General features: G+C 41.0%; 1 protein-coding gene across 3 annotated transcripts in view; it reads right to left on the reverse strand.

Moving 5' to 3' along the window:
• The window catches only part of LOC114150675 (ethanolamine kinase 1), a 30,637-nt gene extending 6,082 nt beyond the window's left edge, over window positions 1–24,555 (reverse strand). Inside the window, exons 1-7 of one of the 3 annotated variants that reach the window (XM_028027278.1) lie at window positions 24,068–24,517; window positions 20,467–20,729; window positions 19,067–19,219; window positions 11,451–11,599; window positions 11,030–11,113; window positions 8,883–9,043; window positions 3,806–3,879 (exon numbers count right to left, since the gene is read on the reverse strand). In XM_028027278.1, coding sequence (XP_027883079.1) covers window positions 3,806–3,879; window positions 8,883–9,043; window positions 11,030–11,113; window positions 11,451–11,599; window positions 19,067–19,219; window positions 20,467–20,729; window positions 24,068–24,208 — 1,025 coding nt within the window. In that variant the 5' untranslated portion in view covers window positions 24,209–24,517. Of the gene's footprint in view, window positions 1–3,805; window positions 3,880–8,207; window positions 8,775–8,882; window positions 9,044–11,029; window positions 11,114–11,450; window positions 11,600–19,066; window positions 19,220–20,466; window positions 20,730–24,067 lie in introns of those variants that run through there. The other 2 variants (XM_028027285.1, XM_028027269.1) reach the window with 2 other exon arrangements.

A 24,555-nucleotide genomic window follows, 5' to 3' on the forward strand; every position in this document is an offset into this window, starting at 1 on the left:
GCACATGGTGCCATTTAATAGAACAATCAAGAAACTATGTTACCTTCAGCTGTTATAAAAATGCTGTATGACTTAAAAGAAATTTGACTTCGTAATTTAATGCCTTGAAATTGGGCTTCTGTCTCTTTAAAAACTCCTGCCCTTTCTGAAACTCCACCTTCAGGAAGTCATCACAACATCGTTCTTCTATTAACCCTTTAACGAGGTCTTTACCAGAGCTTCACTGAGAACTAGCTCCTATAATGAGCTCAGCAGATGTGCAGTTCCACCAGGTGTTTGCTAATTGCTGCTGGCTAGTCTGAAGGAACCGAGTGGGGGAGTCGCAAATGAGGGCTCAGAGGAGGAGCTTCGTCCTCGAAGGCAGAGCTAGGCGCGCCCATTCGTTTCGCACAGCTGGATGATTGCCATGCTAGATTAAAGGATTCCTCAAGCATGCATGAAAGAATCAATTAAACACTCCAGGTAGGATTTGATGAGGAAATAACTTTATAACATGATGTAAAGCTCAAAAAAGTTGTTTTTTGTAATGCTGCCCCTAGTCTGAAGGAGTTGAATGTGACGACTTCCTGAAGGCGGAGTTTCAGAGAGAGTAGGAGTTTCTTAAAGAGACAAAAGTCAAGATTCAAGGCGCTAAATTATGAAGTCAAATTTTTTTCAAGCTATATTTAATATATATATATATATATATAGTATATGTATGATTAACAGCTACTTGATTGTGCTATAAAATGTCAGTATGTGCCTAGAAAATACAAAGTACTTCCCCATTAATCATTTTCATCATGAACACTGATTTCTAATACACTGATACACTGGAACCTACTTCTTTAAGACCAGCTGTTTTCACATACGATTTCAGTCATCCTTAACTATATTAAGGTCGACAGGTGAAACTCGAGTGCTCAGTGTTTATCATCATCAAAGATGAAACTGAGACATTTTTCTATGTAGCAGAAAGGTGGGGGCGGGGGAAGAGTCAGCCCCTGCATGAAGCGCAGGTATTCCCTTTCACAATGTGCTTTTGTGCACAATTCCTTCAATTTTGCAGCCCGACTTCTCCAAACAGTGGGCCTCCTCCTTGTTCATTTCCTCATAATAATGTCTTTGTCAAATAACAGCTGGGCCTGCCAGGACGTCCACAAATCGAAACCGCCGACTCGCAGACACACTTTCAACACATGAATAAAAATCATGAGAGGAAAGTAAATAAGGACGGTAGGAGGAGGGCGGGTTCGCATTCCCCTTGTGGCTCTCCATTGTCACATCCACATCTGGACCTGGTTAGAGCACAAGGCCTGTGTGACGCCTGTCACTCGTTGGGAAGTCGGCAAAGATTTGACTCATGGGGATAGAGAGCTGGGAGGAAAGTTTCTTACGCACACGAATACACGCCTGCGCACGCGCACATTTAATAAATTAGCATGTGCGTGACGAGGCTCCTTTGTCAGATCCAAAATGACTTTTTAAAAGTCAAAACTCTTAAGCAGGTATTAACCATACCTTTCATCAAAGCCAGGTTTCTGTATCAAAATGTTTTTATTGGTTTGCTGTAATCTAATCTTAAATGTCAAGTTTTCGGCGGCTGAAAGCAGAAAGTTGTCGTAATTAATAGAAATAAAAGCTTGAAAGCAACAGTCTGTGTGGAGTTAATCTACATAGCGCATTTCACTCAGTGAAGTGAGCTGTTGAAATGAATTAACTTTTCAAAAATATTCTAATTCATCGAAAATAACTTCTACTCGCTCTGAGCTCAAGTCTATTTTTAGGTCTCTCCTTAAAGGAAGTTGTTTACTACACGCTAGCAGTGAAATGAAACCGATTAAATCTGAACAAGTTTCATTTGAAAATGACCCTAAATGCATTTATCGCCTCGTTTTCTTGGTTGCTTTTAGTCAAATTTTTGGGGGGGATTTGTGGAAACTTTACATAGTTCAGTTTTTAAACCCATAACTTTTTTTCCAGCAGTGAGACAGGTTGACTTTAGATCAGGGGTGTCAGACTCCAGTCCTCGAGGGCCGCTGTCCTGCAGTTTTTAGATGTGGTACAAAACACTGGAATGAAATGACTTAATGACCTCCTCCTTGTGTAGATCAGTTCTCCAGAGCCTTAATGACCTAATTATTCTGTTCAGGTGGTGCAGCAGAGGCTCATCTAAAAGTTGCAGTTGCCCTTGAAGACTGGAGTTTGACACCCCTGTTTTAGATGCTATGAACCTGTGCGCCTACATAGCTGTTGAACGGTGCATGTTTTTTTTTCTATTTCTGTCTATTTAACCTTCAGTAAAAGACTGAGGCCTGCACAGTGGCGCAGTTAGTAGAGTTGTTGCCTTGCAGCAAGAAGGTCCTGGGTTTCCTTATTCCTTATTCCCAGTCTTTCTGCATGGAGTTTGCATGTTCTCCCTGTGCATGGTGGGTTCTCTCCAGCTTCCTCCCACAGTCCAAAAAACGTGACTGTTAGGTAAATTGGTCTCTCTAAACTCTCCCTAGGTGTGTGTGTGCATGGTGGTGTGTCCCGTCTGTCTAATTGTGCTGACAGAGCCCTTTTTGTTTACCTAATGTGGAGTGTGAGGTTATACTAAGATCTAACTTTTGGTATTAACTACATTAGCTTGAAAGCTAACTGCTAGCATGTTGCTGCTGGTCAGTTCACATTTATTTATTTGTTTTGGCAACATGCTCACCATCTCTGAGCAGTCGCCCATAAGTTCACGTTTAAATGAAGAGGGCCATTTCAAAATAGAAATAGAAATGCAGAGCAAGTGTTGCATTTAGCTAATAAATCTGTTAGCTACAAGTACAACAGTTGCTCTTTGTCCCAGAGTTTTTCATTTTATTGTTTCTTTTCTAATGAAAACAAAGAACAGAGAGGCGGCAGAACCCTGGCTGTCAATGTTTCTTTTTGTTGAGCCTGTTAAAATAAAGAATTATGACTTTGAGCAGACACAAAGAATTTGAATGGTTGTGAGCATGTATTAAGGGATGGCAGAGGTTAGCGGAGTTGCCCGCTTTCAAAGATCAGACTTGGTTCCCTGTCGTTACCGTTGCTCTTAGAGCTCATTTTAGTTTAACCCCTCCAGTTAAAGAAACGTAACCCAACCCTCCACATGCACTTTAGGACAACCTCAGCCAGCGGCTTAAAGTAGCAGACGGCTACGCAAGACGTATAGCGAGGCTGGGTCGACAGCACGGAAACAATAGCGCCTCTGTGCCCCAGCGCCCCTCTGGATCACATTTCCTCCGAGGCCCATATCGAAATGTGGCGGGGGCCCCCGTTGCTGATCTAGCAAGCGGCCAGAGAAAGCCACACAGAGGGGAGGGTGCCTTATGTCAATAGTGATTAGGATCATGATCACAACTGTTGCCGGTGCGGGGCACAGAGGAAAGCGAGTCATCAGGGTGGAAGGTGGGGGTGTGGAGGGAAGCGTCGTGCCCTCCTGAACTTTACTGTCAGGCGATGAGGAATGTCTCCTGGACTCGTTTAAGATAAATAACCCTAATGCACGCTGTTGTAAATTTAAAAATAAAAGAAATTAACCTCTGGCATCCTTTGAAAGTCTTAATGAAAGCTTTGGCTTGCATCCTATCGTGATGTGTGGCGCAACAGTGACGAGAAGCAGAGAATTCCCCCAAGTAAATATTTTGTCTACAAGGAGAAGTGACAAGAAGAGGAGATGTGGATATCATTCTGCTTTTACGCAAGAGTGAGAAAAAGAAATATGCTTTCAGTTAATGAAGGATATCATCGCTGTGTTGAGTTTCTGTTACAGCGACCTCAGCGGTGAGGACCCGTCGCCATGTGTACAAACCTTTGGAAGTCAAAGTCGATAGAGGAGAATCGGGACTGCAGGATGGCCCAAAGACCCCAGAAGAAGTTGGATGCCTGGTGGAAGAGAAAGAGAAACAATTTGTGGAAAACACAAATCATCTCGGTAAAAATTATTAACCGAACAAAGGTTGGTTAGGCTTAGGCCTCGCTAACGTTTTCGTGGCTCTATCTCGATTCTTCACTAAATAACTACAAAGACTGTCAATGGAAATTGTCCTGTAACTGGTGGGTTGCTGGTATTGAAATTCTGCAGATTCTGCAGCAGCTGTGGCTACAATGTAGCTCACCACCATCAGAGTGGGAATGACTGAGAGAAGTCCTCTGGACTAGAAAAAGACCTATACAAGTAAAGGACATTTACAGCAGAGCTAAGCAGGTCTTCATGTATTTTGCTTATTAAAAACATGTCATAAAAACAATTAACACATTATTATAACTGTAATAATAATAACCATATTGTATTATTTTGTTCTGCTGTTCTTGTATTAAATTAAATAAATTAGGTCCTGCTTGTTTTCAACTCTTTTGGAAACGCTTACGCCATAAAACTATCTTACTGTCATTCAAAATATTCATAGAGTGACAATCTTATACAAGGCTATGCTGATCTAATAGATACCTTATTGATAAGCGCAAGATCCTTCCATCTTCCTGCTGGAGGGCAAAAAAACTGTTTACCAACAGTGACTAGCTTTGGTTTTAGCTGTTGAGTTGTCAACATAATGCACTACATCTTAAATGTACGCATCGTTTAACTGTCAACACCACAATAACTAGATCATAAGATCAGGAAAAGTCTTTAAAAAAAAGTAGTGAAGGAGAGGGAAGTATGTCTGTTACGCTAGCTTGACTTTGACAACCTTAACATGTAGATGTGCTGCAGAATTTGGTATGTTTCAGTTGCGTTCCAGACACCGACTCTCCGACAGATCATGAGCAGAGAAGGTGTTTAAATTCGCAAATCAACCACTGCTGTGTTGAGACGATCAATTACTAATAATCACAAAATAAACGTCAAGCCTGAAAACACAATACTGTAACCGATTGAATGTTCTGCTTTTTCTGTGCGAAATGTTGGCATTTACCCACCAGCGGAGCAGTTGTCAATCAGTTGCTATGGCAACGGGTCTGTGTATGGCGTAGCCAACATACAGAGTGAAAACATAGAACAATATGAGTGGTTCTGAGCTGTTGCTCAACTGTTTGTCTGCGTTGCTTTCCCTTTCCTGTGGCGATAAATTAATAATACCTACATCTCCAGGTTTCCTTTGGTTAATGGAATTGTTCTACCAGAGACGCTACGGAAAGAATAATCTTTCTGACCACCAGCAATGTGCACATACGTGAAATTTCCGGATGTAAACAATAACATACGACGGGTCTACAGATTCTCTGTGGAGATTCAAATCGTCTTCAAGGAAAAGATGATTAAAAAAAAATAAAAAAATGGATCCCATTTGGTTGCAAGGGCTCCCTTCCTCGGGATCCCGCCGCCTCCGATAGGTGGGAGCCAACGTGGGCGTCAAGACATGTGCATCTTTTCTTAAACAACCGCGAGGGAGGGAAAAAAAACGTACGCGGAAGACTCTGAACTCGCTTTGAGGAAGTAGAGAGTGTGAAACTGAAGCTTATTTTTGCAGCGCTGTAGTTTAATGTTTGGTTACAGCTCCTCGTGCCATGCTGCAAGGGCTGTAAAAACACACTGTGTGACCTCCAGTTGTCGGGTTGTAACCGCTTCCAAAACTGCTGCCGCTGCATGCCAGTTGCGCGCCGCTCAGTCAGAATGACAAACCCTCTGTATTGAATAGTTCCCTCCTTAATGGCCTTGCTCACTTAGGCTTGCGGACTTCCATGCCTCCATAAATTTCTGTTGTTCTCCACCCTTATTGTAAATCTTCATGGTAAGGCCACTAATGGCACGTCCTAATAAGATCCAGACGGGGGCCTCTGTTCTGCGGCCCAATGATATAATCACATTTTTATTTGATAATCAAATAAAGGGTGGAATGAAATGCTTGTGGAGCATTGTGTGGTTTCCCTTGGCTTCCCCCACAGCCCCGCCAAACCTGGCAGATTTTCATCTCTAATCTCCGTCCTTAGTTGGGGAGGGAAAGATTGAGCGCGCGCTTCCACTATGATTAGTAACTGCTCTTCATTAGGAGGAGCGTTAATCTAACGCCGAGCCGAGGGGAGTCGGAGGAGAGAGAGAGAGAGAGAGAGGGAAGAAAAGAAGAAAAAAAAGGACGACGGAGACGTGAGGAAAGAGCGACACCACGGAGCGGCGGGCCCGAGCTGCGACGACACAGGAGCGGCAGACGAAGGGCGGGGGGTCAGGGGAGGGGATCCCTGCAGAGGAAGAGGACGAGCTGCGAGGGCCCTGCTGCGTCTTCGCTGGAGGTGAACGCGGGAAGCTTCGCTCCTTTTACATCTTTGGCAATCGGCCACACAGCTTCTCCCACTGGATGATATTATCAGCTGAGGCTTTGCTGCTGAATCAATGCAGTTCAGCTTGATTTTTTATTTTTTTTTCCCAGCCAGTGTCGCAGCTTTGGCATTTTAGTCTATTTGTCAAATGAGGTAAAACTAACAGAGCTAAACGGTTTGAAAAAAAAAAAATAATAATTTAAAAAAAGACCAGAATTCTGCTACATTTTGTATGTTTTTGTTTCCATGTTTGTGACTTTTGATAGGTGCTGCATATTGTGTACATGTTACTGACTTTACTTACTCACATAAAGTGACTTGCAAAAGTATTCACACCCCTTGAATTTTCACATGTTGTAATTTTCATTTGATTTAAATAAATGTGTTTTTATCCAGATTTTCAGGGACGAACACAAAATAGAGCATCATTGTGGATTGAGGTTTACTTTCTTTTTTTTCTTTTAACAAATAATCTAAAAAAAAAAAACAGTTGTCTTGGTTTTATTTAGGGGTGTCAGAGCAAAAGGGGCTGAACACAGATTGATGTCATTTATTTTTACACTTGTTTTGCATGTTTATTAAAAACATAGACAACATAGACTTGTTGTTCCATTCATTGCATAATCTTCCTCAGTTTTTACAGCATTTTGGACATTTGAGAACAAAACTTTGACGCTGAACCAGCTCTGAAACACTTCGGGTTCAAAAGTCTCGAAACACAAAGATGCTAAAATTAGGTTCCAATTTCCAGAGCACGGTATCAGGTCATTTAGCTGTTTTTGTTTTTTGTTTTCATCAAACTCTATCACTCCAGGAGATAAATGCAGTCTTTAAGGTGCAGTTTCTTAATTTTGCTACTTTTATTATATTTTCAAAAATATTTTTTACCTAAGTCCAGTTCAACCTAACTAACAGAACTGGGAGTTGATTGAACAGGCTATGAAATTATTTTTTGCTTTATTTTAGTGTGCAGTCAGTCAGTATATGCAAAATCAAAATACTGAAGTATCAAATAAAATAAAAAATAACGGTGTGATGTAGCAAACCAAAGGTAAAGTTTAATTTACATCAAAATGTTAAAATGTAAAAGGTGATCACATTTATTTATTTTGGGGGTTTTTTAGCAGATGGAAAGAAAAGAAGTCAAAAAATCTTTCAATGCTCATTCTTTGTTTTTTTTCATACTTATCAAGACCTGGAAAACAATGAAAGCAATTTCCAGCCTTTTCAAGACTATGAATAATTCTGGTTTGCATGGCAATGTCATATAATTAGTTACATTAATATTATATTTGCTGTATACATTGTGCTAAACATCGTAATCCTCCAAAGTGAAGCCTCCGAGTAAAGAAAGAGTATATTAAAGAACTATAATGTGAAGCTGTTCATTCATAATTTAGACACAATAATAGCTTGTTCAAACAAACAAACAAAAAAATCAGTAACAGTTAAATAAAAACATTTAAAAATACTGAAATCGTAATTACTTCCCTAAATTTCATAATTGAGAAGCCAGTGAATATTTCTTTTGAAATTTATGGTTCAAATACTCCATGAGTGGAGAGAAGTGAGAATGACACTGGATGGATCTCTTCCCTACACATTACATAACCTAAAGCTACTTCATCTTTGCTACATATTAATCAAAGCCAACACTTACAACATAAAACAGGGCTATCGTCTCGTCGCCGAGGTTCCCCGTTTTAATGCAGCAGGCTTGGCATCAGTCATTCCTGACACACGGAGCGTCGAAACGAGTGCAGTTGGAAACTTGGCTTGTTACGTGTCAGTGAACAATTTTTCTCTAATCTCCCCAGTCAGACAAAAAAAAAACCTCTTTGGTCTGTCACCGAAAATCTGAATTCAATCAACAAGACGTTATCACTTCTCCCACTCCATTCCAGGCCGTATTTCACCCCCTCAGCCCCTCAGCCCCCCACTCCCTGCTTTTTTTTTCTTCTAATTTCTCCCTCTCTGTTTTTTTATTTTTTGGCCAAAGCATGGGTTATTTTAAAAAGTAATATGCTTTCTCATCACTTCTGGGCTATTTAAAGAGAAATTCACCCCCCGCCCCCCCTTCTCTCTCTCTCTAAATTGCTTGGACAATTCTGCATATTGTGTTGGAGCTGTGGAAGCACTTTCAGACAGATAGCTCAGCACCACTTGAGCCACCAAAGAACGAAAATTGTGGTCATAAGAAAAATAATTTTGGCTGCCGCCTTTCATTTTTCCCCCTGCGGTGGCTTCTAATCAACTCGGACGGAGTCCATCATAGTTTTGAGCGGCGGTGGCTTAAACAGGATGGTTTGGTTTTGCTTTTAGGAGGTTTGGGGGGGGAGAGAAACGGGGGGGTTGTTGCTGGAAAAGTAAATTATCAGAATGCGGCGGTGAGGTGATGCCCTCTCCGTCATCTCGGAGGTCTGCGCACATCTGGATGCTGCTGAAATGAGAGCACTAATCTCATAATGTGAGTGTTTTTTTTTTTCCCCTCCTCTTCTTTGTGTGAATTTGCCCAGAACTATAAACTAAACAGAAGGAAAGGAAAACTTAAAAAAAAAAAACAGAAGATGACTTTTAAAATTTCTCCAACGTGTCTCACAACGTGCTTAGCTTGTGCTATAATTCTGACTTACAAGAGAGAATTTGCAGACTTCAACGTAGAGCTTCGTGACTTCTTCGTCCGTAACCGTGACGTTGAGGCCCGTGCTGCGCTTGTAGCTCTCCAGGTAGGCGGTCAGCCAGTCCCTCTGCAGCTCCTGGCTCGGGTACAGGCTGTAGTCGACGTCAGTCACACCTTTGGACACAACACACACACACACACACACACACACACACACACACACACACACACACACACACGACAAGCTGAAGTTACTGTCAGCTTAATTAGAAGGTTTTCAGACTTCCAACGGAGCCCGTTTACTTTGAAATAGGTTAAAAATGACATTTACTTCACATATTATGTGTGGAAGACAACTGGATATATTCTTTAAATAATTCATCGTACATAAAGTCACCATACAGGCAATGATTATCTATTTGTACTTAGCAAACAGTTTGAAAGAAGTTGTCCAATTCAGAGAGCAATCTGGGAACAGATGTTGCAAAAAATACTTTAATCTTTTCCTCACGTTTCTGTAGATGCAGTGTATCTGGATTCAGTGGCGACCCCTAGTGGGGGAAAAGGGATTATATATATATATATACAGTATATATACAGTATATATATATATATATGTGAAATAAGTGACATTTTTTTAACCATAGTCACCCATTGGCCAAGGTTAATAAACCTAAATGTAATGGCTATATTAGGTGTAGCCTTTTTCATTAAACATAACAAAATAAAATTCTATTAAAAATTCAATTAAAATTACGAAATAAATTCACTTAATGGAAATGCGGCAATTTCAAGAAAAAGTTTTTGTGCTACGATGACGTGGCTTTTCACATCACATGAGTCACGTGATCAACAGCCAGATGTTGCTACTGGCAAAAACGACAAAGAAGGCGACAGGAAGTGGGAAGTAGGAAGATGATGGTTTGTTTTTGTTGTTTTTTTCTGACAATGTGCAGCTGGCTCCATCCAGAGCTCCCACAGCATCACACAGTTCATTAAAAGTTTAACGTGTCGAATCGATTGGCTCTTCTGTAAAATCGCCGACTACAATTTCCCCAAAACGTAGCACGTTACTGCCCTGGTCTGGGCACCAGGGTGAAAATATTCTGGGCGTGCCACTGTCTGGATTAAAAAAAGTGGATGACTTAAGTGAGACAAGAGTTTCCATATAAATTACTCTGTGACTGAAAATAGGCATGTGTTGATGTTTGCAGGATAATAATCTTGAGAAAAAATACTCTGGTTTCATGGTATAAACACACAACAAAATGTAAACAGAAGTGTACAGCCTGACATAACAAATAGGCTAAAAGTTATTTCTGCTGATACCAAAATATGACATTTTCATCATCATAATGTCAACCTTCATCTCAGTTTTTACTTTATTCTAATTCACACACTTAAGCAAAAGGGAATGTCCTCACCGTTTAATGTTTGCTTAGCAGCGCTTATAGTGCAGGATATAATTTTGCTTTCAGTTCTTTGTCTAGTTAACTCAAATTAAAAGGTGATACTAATCTGTTGTTACAGTAGAGCCTGAAGGTTTAGGATGATTGGATGATGCTCCTTTAGTTTCCACAACGTGACTCTTTGTGTTTTTCAGAGCGTTTCTGTGTTTTGAAAGGAAAATTTAGTAGCCAGCACTGGATGAGACAGGAGAGGAGCTCCAGTTCTCTCTGCGCCTTACAACCAGAGAAGAGTCTCGAATAAAGAATATTAAATATTTAAATATATAAAAAGAAATACCTAAATTCTTCTACGAGTTTACTTTTTAACATTCTATCTCAGCATTCGCCACAGAACCAAGCCCACATTTAAACATTTTTGGCCAGTTTTCCTTCCACCTGGTTATAACTTTCAACCCAAAATCATTTTTTTAATGGTTGGACTACGCTTTATTATATGAACATGTATAAAATACACAGAATAAAATAAATGCATTCTGACCATCACAAATAAAGAATCTGAAAGGTGAACATCTCAGGGGGCTAATAGAGAAACTGAAAGTCGTACTGAATCCACCTGTTTCCTAAAAAACCCCGACAGAAACAGACGGGAAATGATTTCACACGTTACATTCTGTACATGCGAGTTGTTCGCTGCGTGAATCACAGAGTGCAGTTATTGTGCTAATGTGTGGAAAAACCCACTCAGACCTACCAGCAAACTCGTTGAAGTGATTCCCGATGTCAAAGGCCTGGTAGTTGTAGTCAGCATACTCGTAGTCGATGAATTTCACCGACCCTGATGGGGGGGGAGAGGAAAGGGTTACCGTGACAACCTGACAAACAGCTCAACCATGTGGACTAACAGCCGACAACCTCTGTGGTATTTTACTCAAAGCAAAGGGGTCAAAGTAGCAGTACGTCTCTCCGGAGGCACTTCGAGTAGCTTTGCAGACATTGTGTGACGAATGAAAAACTAGAAAAATTGCTACAAAAATGTGGTTGTAGAGGATAAATTCCATTTGATTTGATGTTTTGTTGAGGTTTTTTTGTGATTTTTGATGCTGGAAGGGTTAGTAACATACAATCAACAAACGTATAATTTCTCATGCTATCTCATCTGAGGGTCTCCTCACCTTCTTGACAGTTGTAGATGATGTTTTTTGTGAGAAGGTCGTTGTGGCAGAGGACGGTGGGCGAGTCCGTCTGGGAGAGATGTCTCTTCAGCGACTCCATCTCCTCCAACAGAACCTCGTAGCTCGGCACGTCTCGAAGAGGCAAGGAGCTATAACCGGATAAATCACATGATCTATGAAAATATGATAAACATACACAATTTTAAAAAAAAAGGTTTTATTGGCTCTAGTGGCTTTTATTTGATAGTTAATCAACAGGAAAGTGGGTAATGAGAGAAGGGGAAGACATGCGGCAAAGGTCGCCAGGCCCGGAATCGAACCTGTGACGGCCGCGCCGAGGACTAAGGCCTCCTTATGTGGGTTGTGCTTAACACCGGCGCCTCTACAGCACAACCCAATATACATACACAATTAGCTTAAAAATTAATTCAGTTTATTGAAGTAATTCAATTAAGATAATTGTTAAACATAGTAAAAACATCTAATGCTTTTATATATATATATATATATATATATACATATATATACATACAGTATATATATATATATATATTTATTTTTTTTCTTTAAAAGAAAGCTGAGGTAACTTATTATTTTTGGTAAAATGTTACATTTTGTTCCCCTGAGGTTTGAGTAGGATGTGAGAACATTTCTCCGTCCTGCCTGCTGCTAGCATGTGCTTGTCCTAAATGAAAATCAGCGCTTTCTTCTTTGATTTCCAATGATTCACTTCCTGCTAAAGCGCCCCCTGGTGGTTGAAGAAAAATCCACAGAAAAGCCGCACCGGGCTGTAAGCCGCTTGGTTCAAAGCGTGGAAAAAATGTAGCGGCTTATAATCCGAAAAATATGATTTAAGGCGGAAGAAATACCCAAATATAAAAGTTCTTATTTCTTCTACACAAGTCAGAGGCAGTTCAAAATGCTTTACACCTTAAAAACATCACCAATTATGACAGAAGCAACAAACCTTCCGGTTTGTCAAATGTGATCATCAAAATCATCAAGCAAATAAGCCAATATGCATAATGATCCCACCCAACTAATTAACTTCAATGATAGGCCAGAGTCCAAAGTAAACTTGACAGAATATTTTAATTAAGATTTTACTGCTTGACCTGAACCCGGCCTAAATTTCGGGTCGGGTTCAGGTCATAAATCTAAAATCATCAAGCAAATGTATTTCAAAAACATTGATCAATGCAACATCACAGGCAGATGTGATTCATCCATCTGCTTGTGATGAATGATCTAAACAGGTGGGTTTGGAGCCTTGATTTAACTGAAGTCGATGTTTCAGCAGTTTTGTAGTTTTCTGGAAGTTTGTTCCAAATTGCTGTAGCATAAAAAATTAAAGCAGCTTCACCATGTTTGGTTCACACGTTTTTAGTTCCAAAAGACAAACAAAACGGCTAAAATCTGTAATAAAAACTGGATATATGAAGATTGCGAACAGTATATCTCTGGTGATAATTCTAGGAAGAATTTGTGGAATGGCGTTAAACCCAGAGGTGAGGAACTGGCGGAAAATCGGACCACAGCCCTGACGTCTCCGACTCTTCACTTCAACAACGTGTTTGTAAACCAGCACGACTCGGCGAGAGGTCAAACATCCCGTCTTCTTCCCCGTCTGTTGATCACTGCAGCTTCTTAAAGCGTCACAAGCCGATCCTTTTTCATTTTCCTTGCCGTCCCTCTGTCTGCCTGGACAAGACGGAGCTCCTAGCAGTGTTATTTAAACACTACCTATTTATCCAAAGGGGGACAAACAGACTCTTGCGGTATTATACACACTTACGGACGTGATTTAGTGCGGCCTGCGAGGAACGCAATAAAAGCGAAAAGAGCCTCACTTTGTTTATGATGCTGACACTGAGGTTCTGCTTTTTTTTATATACAAATCCACCTACACATACTAAATAAGTCGTCCTGTTAGACAGAGATGAAGGAAATGTCAGAGCGATATTGTGTTCAGATCAGGGTTATAGTTCAGTTTTATTTGGTTATGACTTTATGTCCGACTCATCCGGTTAGATTTTAGGGCGTATTTGCTAGTTTTTGTTAGTTCGTATTAGCTAAGTATTGTTTAGTTTCAGTTAAGTTTCTATGAGTTATTGTCGTTTGTTTATTCATACTGCATTTTTAGGTGCAGAATTCAAAAAGGTCAAAGTACTGTATTGTGATTATATGTATACATTCACAGGGGTAATGTATACTCAACAGAAGACACCGTTTTTAGAAAAGGTTTTCAATTATGGCAGAACAACCAACTGACTGGTGTTTTCTCCCAACTTTGTTGCCGTTGCCATTTTTGCGGACGAGCTCGAGTGCCACCAGGTTTACGCTAGAGTCGTAATTTGCGGGAAAGAAAAAAAAACGATTTCACATCAGTCCACTTGTAGGCTAGTAGTTTTTATAAACAAACAATATTGTTTCAGTTACAGTTTTTCCCCTTTAATTACCATTTTTATCAACTTCAGATTTTGTTAGTTTGTTCGTTTTACTTAAAGCAGCACGACATGATGAAACTGTCATCATGTCGCGACAATATGGAATCAGACAATCCGTGAAAAGAAAAGCAGTCGGCCTCCTCGGCTGCTCCCAGCCCTAACTAGAAACAACCAATAAGAGCCAGGAGGCGGGTCTTAGCGTTGTCAATCACCCTGTGCTATGCTGCAGCTAGCATAGCCGCTTGTGGATGCTAAGGCTAGTTAGCATAGCCACCAATGATGGTGGATAAGTTGCATTTGCACCATTAGCACATTGAGCAGCGAGTAAGTGAAGATTGACAGCACTAAGATCCAGCTCCTGGCCCTGATTGGTTGTTTTTGGTCGGGAGCCGTTCATTTTTTCAGAGAGCAACAGTATCTCAGGAAGTATAGTAGGTTCAAGAGATCGATCTATTGACAGATTATCTGTCTCATATCAAACTGTCATGACATCATTAATTTTAACAAATATGTAAAAAAGGACATATATATATATATATATATATATATATATATATATATATATATATAGTATATAAAATAAGTTAGGCCTACTGCAGCTTTGACTATATCAACCTGATATCAGTTTTAATTCCTCCAAAGGCTGCAAAACACTTCAAGAGATACTTTTATTCAAAGCTGACTCTAAACTAATCAAAATGTTCTTCCTTTTTATTAGCTCCAAGTTCAGAATCGAGTGCTTAATCACATTTACTTGCCTATAAAATTTGACTTTGTGAGAACAGTCTCTCTCCCCCCTGCCCCAGAGCAACATGCACAATTCATCCATATCCTCTCTAATATGAATTGAATAGTGAATCACCACTGATTCCTTTTCAACTCATCCCCCAAAACCAACGTGACTTTTTTTTTTTTTGTCGCGGGAGCGCCCACGAACGGTCGGATTGGGGAAAAAAACCAAAATGAAAAGACCCTCGTCGACTTTTTAAATGGGCGAGACCTGACGCCTTGCCATCAGATCTTTTTCCTCTCCTTTTCTCTGCTCATGAAACGCCGAGCGCGTCGAGTGCGTTCGCCTCCTGCTCCCTGTCAAGCCTCTGTAAAGTAATTAGTGGAATTTCCTCCTCTGGCGCTTCATTATGGCTGGGCCTTATTTACATACGATTTCAAACAGGAGCCATGAACTGCGGATTTTTTGTTAATTTTTTCTCTCTTCTTCTTTTTTTTTGCGGTTTCCATGAGGAGTACAGGAGCACAAATGGGCGACCCAGCAGGGGGGCCCTTTTGGGAGAGAAAGAGGTTGCACTCATGCTTTCCATCGCTTTTCTTTCTTTGCTCTCTCTTTCTTTCTCTCTCGGAACCATGCAGCTGCTGCAGCCTCTTTCTCTCTCTTCCTCCTCCTCTTCCTCCCCCTCTTCACACAGCGGGTGGCTTGAGAGCTGAAGACCTCCTCTGCAGGTGCAGCCTCTTCCTGCAGCTCCCTCTGCCTTTTACCGACTCATCTGAAGACCACATTCATATCTGCACTTGGATACACTCTCGAGTACCAAAAGTTTCTCTGATGCAAATTTTAAGAACCTTTTTTTTTCTTCCCCCAATCTCCCTCGCTGTGTTTCGGCCTCTGTCTCGTATCTTCGTCTCTGAAGAGGCCAGTAATTATCCAAACAGGCGCGCTCTGGTTTTAAATGCAAACGATCCTACAGTATATAAATAATATCTCATTTTCTTAAATGTTCTTTTTTTGCTGTAATTCCCTCCCCAACTGTCCTCGGGTTTACGTCCTCATCATTCATCGTCTTCAGATCGTTCGAGTGTCTCTGCTGGCGAGCGGCGCTTCAACTGCGTGAAGTCATAGAAATGTGTCACGACACAGCACCATCTATTGGGCCTCGACGTGCGGTGCAGCTTATACTCTCTCACATGACCCTACCCTTTCTGTAGGACGTTCAATCAATTGAATTTGGTTTGAAGATCTGCAACAGACAGAAAAGAAACTGGAGAAAAACATAACAGTGTTTAATTGGAGGAAACTAAATAAGTATTAGATAAACTCAAGTTGACCAAAACTCTCTACTAGAATCCAAACCTCAAACTTTTTCATATTTTGCCACATGACAACCTCAAACATGAATGCATTATTAGGCCTGTCACAATAAGTTTGCTGAACAAATCATGCAAATGAAAATTAGTGAGTTTGTTTTCATTTATTATGCGGTTAATTGATTTATTGCGACCAGTCTACGCAATATATTGTGATTTTATGCAATAGAGTCCTGCAAAGTGAATGCGCAATCAAACTCCGATTAATTAAGAGTAAAAAAAATAAAAAACTTAGGGTCACAATTTGCTGTGATTACAGCAGAGGTGCCCCAAAGACAAACTTTGGGCCACCACAATCTTGGACTAATTTTGGTTATAGAAAGCCATAGAGTAAATTTCTTTTCAATCAAGACATAAATGTAAAGCCTAATGTATAAATCAATAATCCCATCATTTTTAGCTGTGCTCTCCTAAACGTTTTACTGGCCTGGTTTACTGGTATCCCCAAGTAAACTTTCTGGGGCGCCGCTGTTTTAGTGGATCTTGGAGGTTTGTCTCTGTCAGCTTTGCACATCCAGAGCCTGTTTTACCTCAGCGTGGTCATTGCACTTCCTACGCAATTATCATCTCCCTTCAGTGCTCCGTCTGGGATTTCTCCCATTGACATGGATTTCTCTGGTTTAATTTCAACCGGGACAAATCAGCGAACAGAGGAAGAAGTTGTGAACAATGATGTAGATTTTCTGAGCTGTTTTAGAATTATAGTCTTCCTGTAGTTTTAGCAACAGCAGCGGAGGAAGTGAACAAAGTTGTTCAGTTCGTGTTGGCCAAATATTGAGTCGAAGATTGTCGAAGATGTTGTGACCCCACTCCCCGCCCCCAAGGTTGTTTAGAGCTCACGCAATTTCCGGCTTCATTGAAATGGCGCATTACAGACGTCATGGCCAAACGTTAGCGGTTGTGTAAAATTTAAAACGTCAACAAAGTCCGCGCCTCCTGGAGGCAATCGTTTCTGAACAGCCAACGGTCCAAAATCCCTGCACAAGCAAAGTGCTTACATTCTGTCATAGATTTAGTGTTTGCAAATCTGAATTCTCAAGTCTCTGATGGAACTTTACTGCATGTGTTTTTTTAGGGTTAGTAGATTGAAAAGAGACTGAAAACTACAGCTACAAACTTAATTGAGTTGGTTTTTCCTTAAATTATCAGCAATAAAATACTATAAAATATAATATAACATTATAAAATATTGTAGTTGAACAGCTCAACGGTTGTATTACCACTACCAGACTAGGGTAAACTACCTTACCCACTTTCTAAGAAGAGCCATGCGCTCCCAGTGTTTGTTTGCATGGACTTCTGGCCCCCTCGCTGAAAACACAAACAAGGTTGAACGTTTGACCGATAAGGGAGAGCTTAGCAGGAAGCTCATGGGTCTGTTTCTTTGTAGTGTCTGGAGGGCCTTCCATGACCTCTGTCAGAGATAATGCAAAGCCACTGCCATTACGAGCCACTCCCCCGCTTCAGCTGTTTGACCAATTTTGGCTCAGCAAAATGAAAAACCGGAGGACAGAAAAAAGGGGGAAAAACTTTCCCCCGACAACTGTTGATTGGAAACCTGTTAGCAGGTCTGAATATGCGAGAATGTGATGAAGGAACAGAGTACTCCTTAAAGATAAAAGCTGAGACTGGTTTTTATCAAAGAAATGATTGGAAAGAATCAACGACTGAGGCAGGCTGTTGCTTAAAACACACCAGCCCTGTTTAGTCCGATCGAATCAAACTCTAGTTTGTTTGCCTAGAAAGTCCGGTTTGTTTGGGGAGGTGTGAATGCGCAATCAAACTCTGATTAAGAACAAAAAAAACGAGCTGTGGTCTGCCTAGAAACCCAAGTCTCGGTTTGGTTGAAGTTAGCCTGGCCATTGCTTTCCTAGACAATTGAGTTTCATTCAAATCTTGCTTCACGGACAGTCTGGGCTTTCTTCCGTTCAACCGGGCCAATCAGCGAACAGAAGGAGGCGTCGTGAACGATGAAGTGGATTTTCTGCGTTGCTTTAGAATTGTAGTCTGCCTGTAGTTTTAACAATGGCAGCGGAGGAAGTGAACGAAGATATTCAGTCCATATTGGTCATGCTTCCAAATATTGATTTAGCAATAACAGCAGTCTTATTCGACTTGGCATTTATTCTTTTCGCAATGGAGGATAGTTGCTTACAATGCAGGCAACTTCAGGTAAGCTTCATAGCGTCAAACTGGAGCATTGTTGTGGTGCGTACCTCACAACAACGAACACAATTGGGTAATGGTGACGTAAGTCCAGGAAGCAATCGTTTCACAATAGCAGAGATTATAGACCCTGTGCAAGGCGTAGAACTAGGGGCTGGTTTGTACCAGGCTAGGTTGAAAAGCAGGAAATGAACTACAGCGCAGAGCATTCTGGGTAAATACAGCGCTAGCTTGAGAAATGGCTCATGGTCTTTTACCAAAGACAAAAGAGAAATCCTACCACCACTAAAGTCTGACGCCACACCATTTTTGTTTTTGTGAAGATGGAAGTTGTGTCTTCTTCAAGTTCAGTGTCTTCTTCAAAGGTTTTCATGTTGTTTCCTTGGTGCAGCGCCACCACAGGTGAGGAGGGTAACGGGTTTTTCAAAGGGTTTGATTCGTTTGAAACAGCGCAGCGTGAAACCGAACTGCACCAGCTGAAAATGTAATAGATATTACAACTTTGGTTCCCAATCGAACCGAGTCTACCGGACTAACAGGTGTGAAAAGGTATAAGGGTGTTTTCACACCTGACTGAACAGTTGTGATTCACAGAGAAACCAAACAAAGATGAATCCACACCAGGAACGTTTTCTATCTCTGTATTTCATTTTGAAGGAATTTCAGTTTTGCTCTCAAGGCAAGTCACCTGTCTGATAAAAACCGAACCGTTTTTAATATGTCTAGAAATGTACAACCTTGGTGAACTTTCTTTGTAGCTCCAAGGGATGACCTCACCTGACATGTTGTACAGTTTGTTTTGATAGATTCTACAGCCACTCTTCTACAGTAATTTGAATATCAATGTTCATGATGGGGTTTTTTTTTATGTTCAGGGTCATTTTTACGCGGCTCACTCTTTACCTTTTAGTGCACGCCTGCTCAGCTGGATTCCTGGTGATGCTGCTCTTCACCAGAGTCAGAAAATGAGACATCTTCGCCCAGAGCTGAGGCTCTGTCGTCTGGCCACGTTTTGGCTGGATCGAGTGGATTTTTCCCATCTCGGCTGCAATCAATCTGCAGAGAAAAGAAAAAGATTAAAAAAAAGAGAAACATTTTCTCAGATGACCCTGGCCAGTGCTGTTATTGCACAAACAAGCATTATCGGAGCAGAAACACAACTCCCTTTCCATTTAGCATTCTTATCTTGTTCTTCTTTTTAAAATAATGGGCCTCCATTCATATGTGACCTTTCATCCACTTGGTTTTTTGTTCTTGAGCCATCTTAGCTGGGAGGACGCAAGGTTTTCTGGGTAAGCACCAGGAACGGATGTCTATTGTGGCCCTGGCTGTTCGGCCTTCCCTGGCTCAGTTCCTGCCTACTGTGTTGTGCTGTTAGTAATGGTGTCAGCCTGTAATGGACATAATGAATAAAACGAGCCAGGAATAAACAACATTGCTCACCATGACAAGTAAGTGAGCTGCAAAACCAGCAAAAAGTCCCTCAGGAGCACAGCTTCATTTTGTGATTTCATCTTTTTGCAAATGTTTATTTTCTATATTAAAAAAGACTTAAAAGTCTTAAATTTGTGTGCTTAAAAAGAAGGCCTTAAATTGTCTTAAAACTATTTAAAAAGTCTAAGGTTGGTCTTGAATACGTCAATCACAGGTCTTAAATTTTGTCGTGGCAGGACTACTTAATCTTCCATGCTTTTGTTTTTTTGCAGGACTTTTCTGTTAGCCAAACGTTTGAGTTTTCTCTGTATCAATACATTATTTTCATAATTTCATCTTTTTGAAAATGCCCAATATCTTTTATATGAAAACAATAACAGTTTCCAGGGTGTCTGGAAATGTCTCTTTTTGTCTTAAATTTCTTTCAAGCTAGCATTAAACGTCTTAAATTTGACTTGTTGAAACTTGCAGATACGCTGCTTTCTTTTAAATAACTGTGTGTCAAGAATGTGGATGCAGATGCTGCTTAGAGTCAGAGCCTTTTACTTGAGGTGGTCAGTAGCTAACTGCTAGCTTGTTTTTGTGTCTATCGTGGGTATGTACAAATGTATCACCAGCTGGCTGGACAGTGTTTGTCTTTGCCATTGGCTCACTTCTGTTGCCAACCCAGACAAGCCGGCAGGATCCACCAATCATCCCCTATATTTATATTTTTCAGTCTTAAATTGAATTCAAACTTGCATTAAAAAGGTCTTAAAAAATCTTAAATTTGACTTGCTAAAACCAGGAGATACCCTGTTTTCTTTTAAATAATCTGTGTGGAGAGTATAGCTGCAGAGTGACTGATTTTGCTGGGTGAGAGCAAAAACCTGTAGATGGACGGCTGTCGCAGCAGCTCGTCTTCCAGCACATTTCCTCGGACAAACTCGTAACAGATGCCGTTCTGGAAGCTGCAGTATATCTCGGGCCCGCAGCCATGCGCATTGAAGACCTGGAACATCTCCACCTCTCGATCGCGATTCACGTAGAGCTCCGTCATTCTGCCGTAAAGTCGCACCAGAACACAACCGGGCTCCTGGAGAGAGCCCACGTAGCAGCCAATCAGCTGGTTGGTAATGCCTTCTGTAAATTTCTGCGGGGCAACAAGGTTCAGGAAATTGACTGTTTAAATCTGTGCATCTAAAAGAACTGATATTAATGGTCAGTCAACAATTGTTTGAATTCATTCATTGCATTATTTTTGGTTACACAATGCTGCTGTAATCTTAAATTTGAACTTTAACCAACAAGTCACACTTTAGTATGACTCCTTTAAGAAAACTATTTATAAAAGTTAAAAAGAAAGTCATGTGGGCGTGCTGTGGTGGCGTAGTGGTTAGCATGACCCATATTTTAAGGCCTTGAGTCCTTGACGCGGCCGTTGCGGGTTCGACTCCCGGACCCGGCGATATTTGCCGCATGTCTTCCCCCCTCTCCTTCCCTGTTTCCTGTCAGCCTACTGTCATATAAGGGACACTAGAGCCCACAAAAAGACCCCCTGGAAAGGTAAAAAGAAAGTCATGTGAAACATAAATAATTTAAAATGATATGGCTACTAACCCAGAATAACTACAGATACAAATGAAACATTGTACACAAAACTAGACAAACATTGAGAAAGCAACAAATTTGTTTCCAAGCCTAGTGAGAAATGCAACTTTCTAGCAAAGAGACATTAGTAAGTTTAAACCAAACTTGTAAAAAAAAGGCAAGCAGAGGAATGCACACAGGTGTCCTCTTCACAGCACGGTGGTGGTCCAGGACAGTCTGTCCTGCCCTGTTTGTGTACACAAAGATACCACATTGACCACTGTTTGCCTCCTTATTGTCATTCAGCAGATTCTCATTCTGTACCACGGTCCCTGAAGTGTTTCTGAGCCTCCAAAGGGACACGAACACGACACAGTTTCTCATCTAGGTAGACTGAACAAACATGGCTACCCTGACATCGGATCTATTATTTATGGTGAATGGAGGGAGGGCTGGTTTTGACATTTGTAATTGTGCTTTCTTTGTCTGCCAGACTTGAGTCTACTGTCTTCTGTTTCATCAGATTCACTGAAATTGATACTTGTCAAATAATTATGAGAATACATTTGGAGAGGAGGATCAAAACACCACACTGAGAAGTAGCCGTGTGAAATTTAACTGACTGTTGGACAGATCTGCCTTGTTGGGTGGCTAAGAGAGTCAGGAGAGTTTGATTGTTGAGTCCATATGCGTTTTTGTACATGAGGGAGGGTTATAACCCTGACCTTAGGCTTGAAGCAAGAATATGAGGTGTGATGGTATTGTATGCCCACAGTTAAAGATGAGAGTAGGGATTCCAAATTCAGGGGTCACATACTTTGAATGACCCTGCCTACCCAGCCGACGTAGGCCAGGTCCTTCTTCCACCAAGAAGACCGGACAGTCTAGCCATTTGAGTTATTCCTGCCCTTGACATATGCTCTTTCACCTAGCAACCGGGATGACACTCAACACAAACTGGTAAAACTGTAGCTTAAATTTTAGTGCACCTACATTTAAAACTGTAAACCAAAATTAGCCCACTCTATCTCCCGTCTCCTAATCCCACAATGAATCTTGGGAAACAGTAGGCTACGAAGGATGCGTGAAACCTGCCCTTCAAATCTGGGAAAAGAAGGGCGCATTTGAGGGCCACAATTGGACCTTGAACTCAGACACACCGGCTGTCTTCGAGCTGTGATCTTTAGCTTTCTCTGGAACAATTCGCAATCAACTGTAAGGCAACTATGATGAGCTCGTCTAAGTCGGGAGATGCAGCGGGTCAATTAACATACTGACGCGATGCAATATGTTTAGGTGGTGCCCTTAAGAGACAATGGGCATGCTATTCTAAAGTACCCCGAGAAAAAAACTGACTATTGGCGAAAACGACAAAGGGACAATAGGAAGTAATAGGAGGATGACGGCTTGTTTTGGGGGGTTTTTGGACAATGTACAACTGGTTCCTCCAGAGTTTGTGGATGTAAAACAGTTCATAAAAAGTTGTGTGTTCAACACTCCAATGTGTTGAATCCATAGGGTTAGGGTTATAAAAAAGCTAGTCTATAGCTTTTGTATAACCAACGCCTACAAATACCCCAAAACATAGTCGCTCCCATGTACAAGCGACTTGTTGCTCCAACGTCTGAATAAGACGCCGACGTCTCCTCTGACGGATGATAGATAATGAGCGCTAATGCCATGGCTGAGTTATAGCTTATTCATGTATGATTTTAATTTAATTTCTTACTAACACTGCAATTGGAAAATAGTTTTGTCGACATTTGTGGAATGTCGACAAAGATTTGCAACGAATCATAAGTGGATGGATAAATACGATTTACGCCCCGAAAGTAATTGTCTAAATCTTTGTGCATTTGTATCAAGCTAATGAAAGTAAAAATGTTCTTATTTAATATTGCTTTTTTCCCCCACATTTCTTGATTCGTTTATAGCATTTTTGTAACTATCCTTTAAGGAGTGTGTAAATCATTGAATCTGAAGTTGATCTACAGCATTGTGTTAAAAGTCTTCCTTCTCTTTCAGATGATAAACAAGATTATTGAACAGGAAAATAGCGACTAAAGAGGAAGCCAATTGAAAAAGCACCTGTGACAGACTGTACACAGCCCATGCCAAAGCACAGGTGTGACAGCAGGAACCATCTGACCTTACCCGGACGAGTACAATACATCATTAAAGTGACTTGTGTGATCTGAGCTTTGGAGGGAAGCATCTACTCCTCTGTGTACTTTCCAGGACCCGGTGTAGTTTGAGAGGTCACACAGTCGATGTGCAGTCACCTAACAAACATAAACCCTATTTCTCTGAAAGATTGGACCTTGTGTTTGCACATGGGACCAGAATGAGGTTCTCTTGTCCTCAATAGATGCTTTGAAAACGCACACACACACACACACAAAAACTTTCTAAATTCTGCCTTTGTTGTCCAGTTACCTTGGATTTTCTCCAGACTTTTTTCTGAACGGTGATTTCTGACAAGGTGTCAGGGAAAGTTAAGGCTTTTGTCAATTTAAAGACAAGATTTTGCCACCAGACATGTGATTTGATTTCAAAACACTTTGAATGCAAAATGATATAATAAAAAGGTACAAATATACACAAAAAAACCCAACCGAGACATTTGTAAATGGCCACGACAAAACAGGAAACAAGTCTTCCCGGAGGCATTTTGTGTTATTTCTAGAGTCTGAAAGCGTGAATGCTAAGTTTTCAAACATTGTCAAACACATAGAACAAGATATGGCCATCTGAATGTTGTAAACAAAGTCAGGGAGAATTACATCACTTCCTGTCAGCTGTGCCTGAGCTTGGAGTTAAAAAGTAAAAGATTGACCTCAACAATCACACATGAGACCAGTGGAAACAGACTAAAATCAGTCCATATGGCCAGTGGCGTACCTTCATCTGAATGTGCTGTGTCTTCCACTCAGGACGGAGTTTGCTCAGAAGGTCCAAGATTCCTCTCCGGGGTTCACGCTCATCAACGGCAACGTCCAGATGGCGGAGCTGATCCCCAGAACCTCCGTGTTCCGGGTCCATTTCAGACAGAGAAAACAATCCCGTCAGTAACTTCTTCAGAACTTTTGCCCTGTCACCAGCTGGAATGTGTCCAGATACGGCGTCTGCTTAAAAGTTTGCCTGAGCCACTTTGGATATAGCTTTCGATTTTGTTCCAGTTTGCATTAAATGAACTCCGCATTTAACTCCTCTACTCGGTTCAGAGGAGCCATCTGTGGCACTTGGAAGTCGGTGAAACAGATCATTTGTGTGACCCAGCAGCAGAGGCCAACGCTCCTGTGGGCATCTTCAGCCATTCTGTGGGAGCTTACTTATTAACTACCAATGGGGTCAAGTTCAGCAGCAGGAACCAGCAGGTTGCAGCCGGA

Source organism: Xiphophorus couchianus, chromosome 2 (genome assembly GCF_001444195.1).
Source record: "Xiphophorus couchianus chromosome 2, X_couchianus-1.0, whole genome shotgun sequence".
NCBI classification, from domain to species: Eukaryota; Metazoa; Chordata; class Actinopteri; order Cyprinodontiformes; family Poeciliidae; genus Xiphophorus; species Xiphophorus couchianus.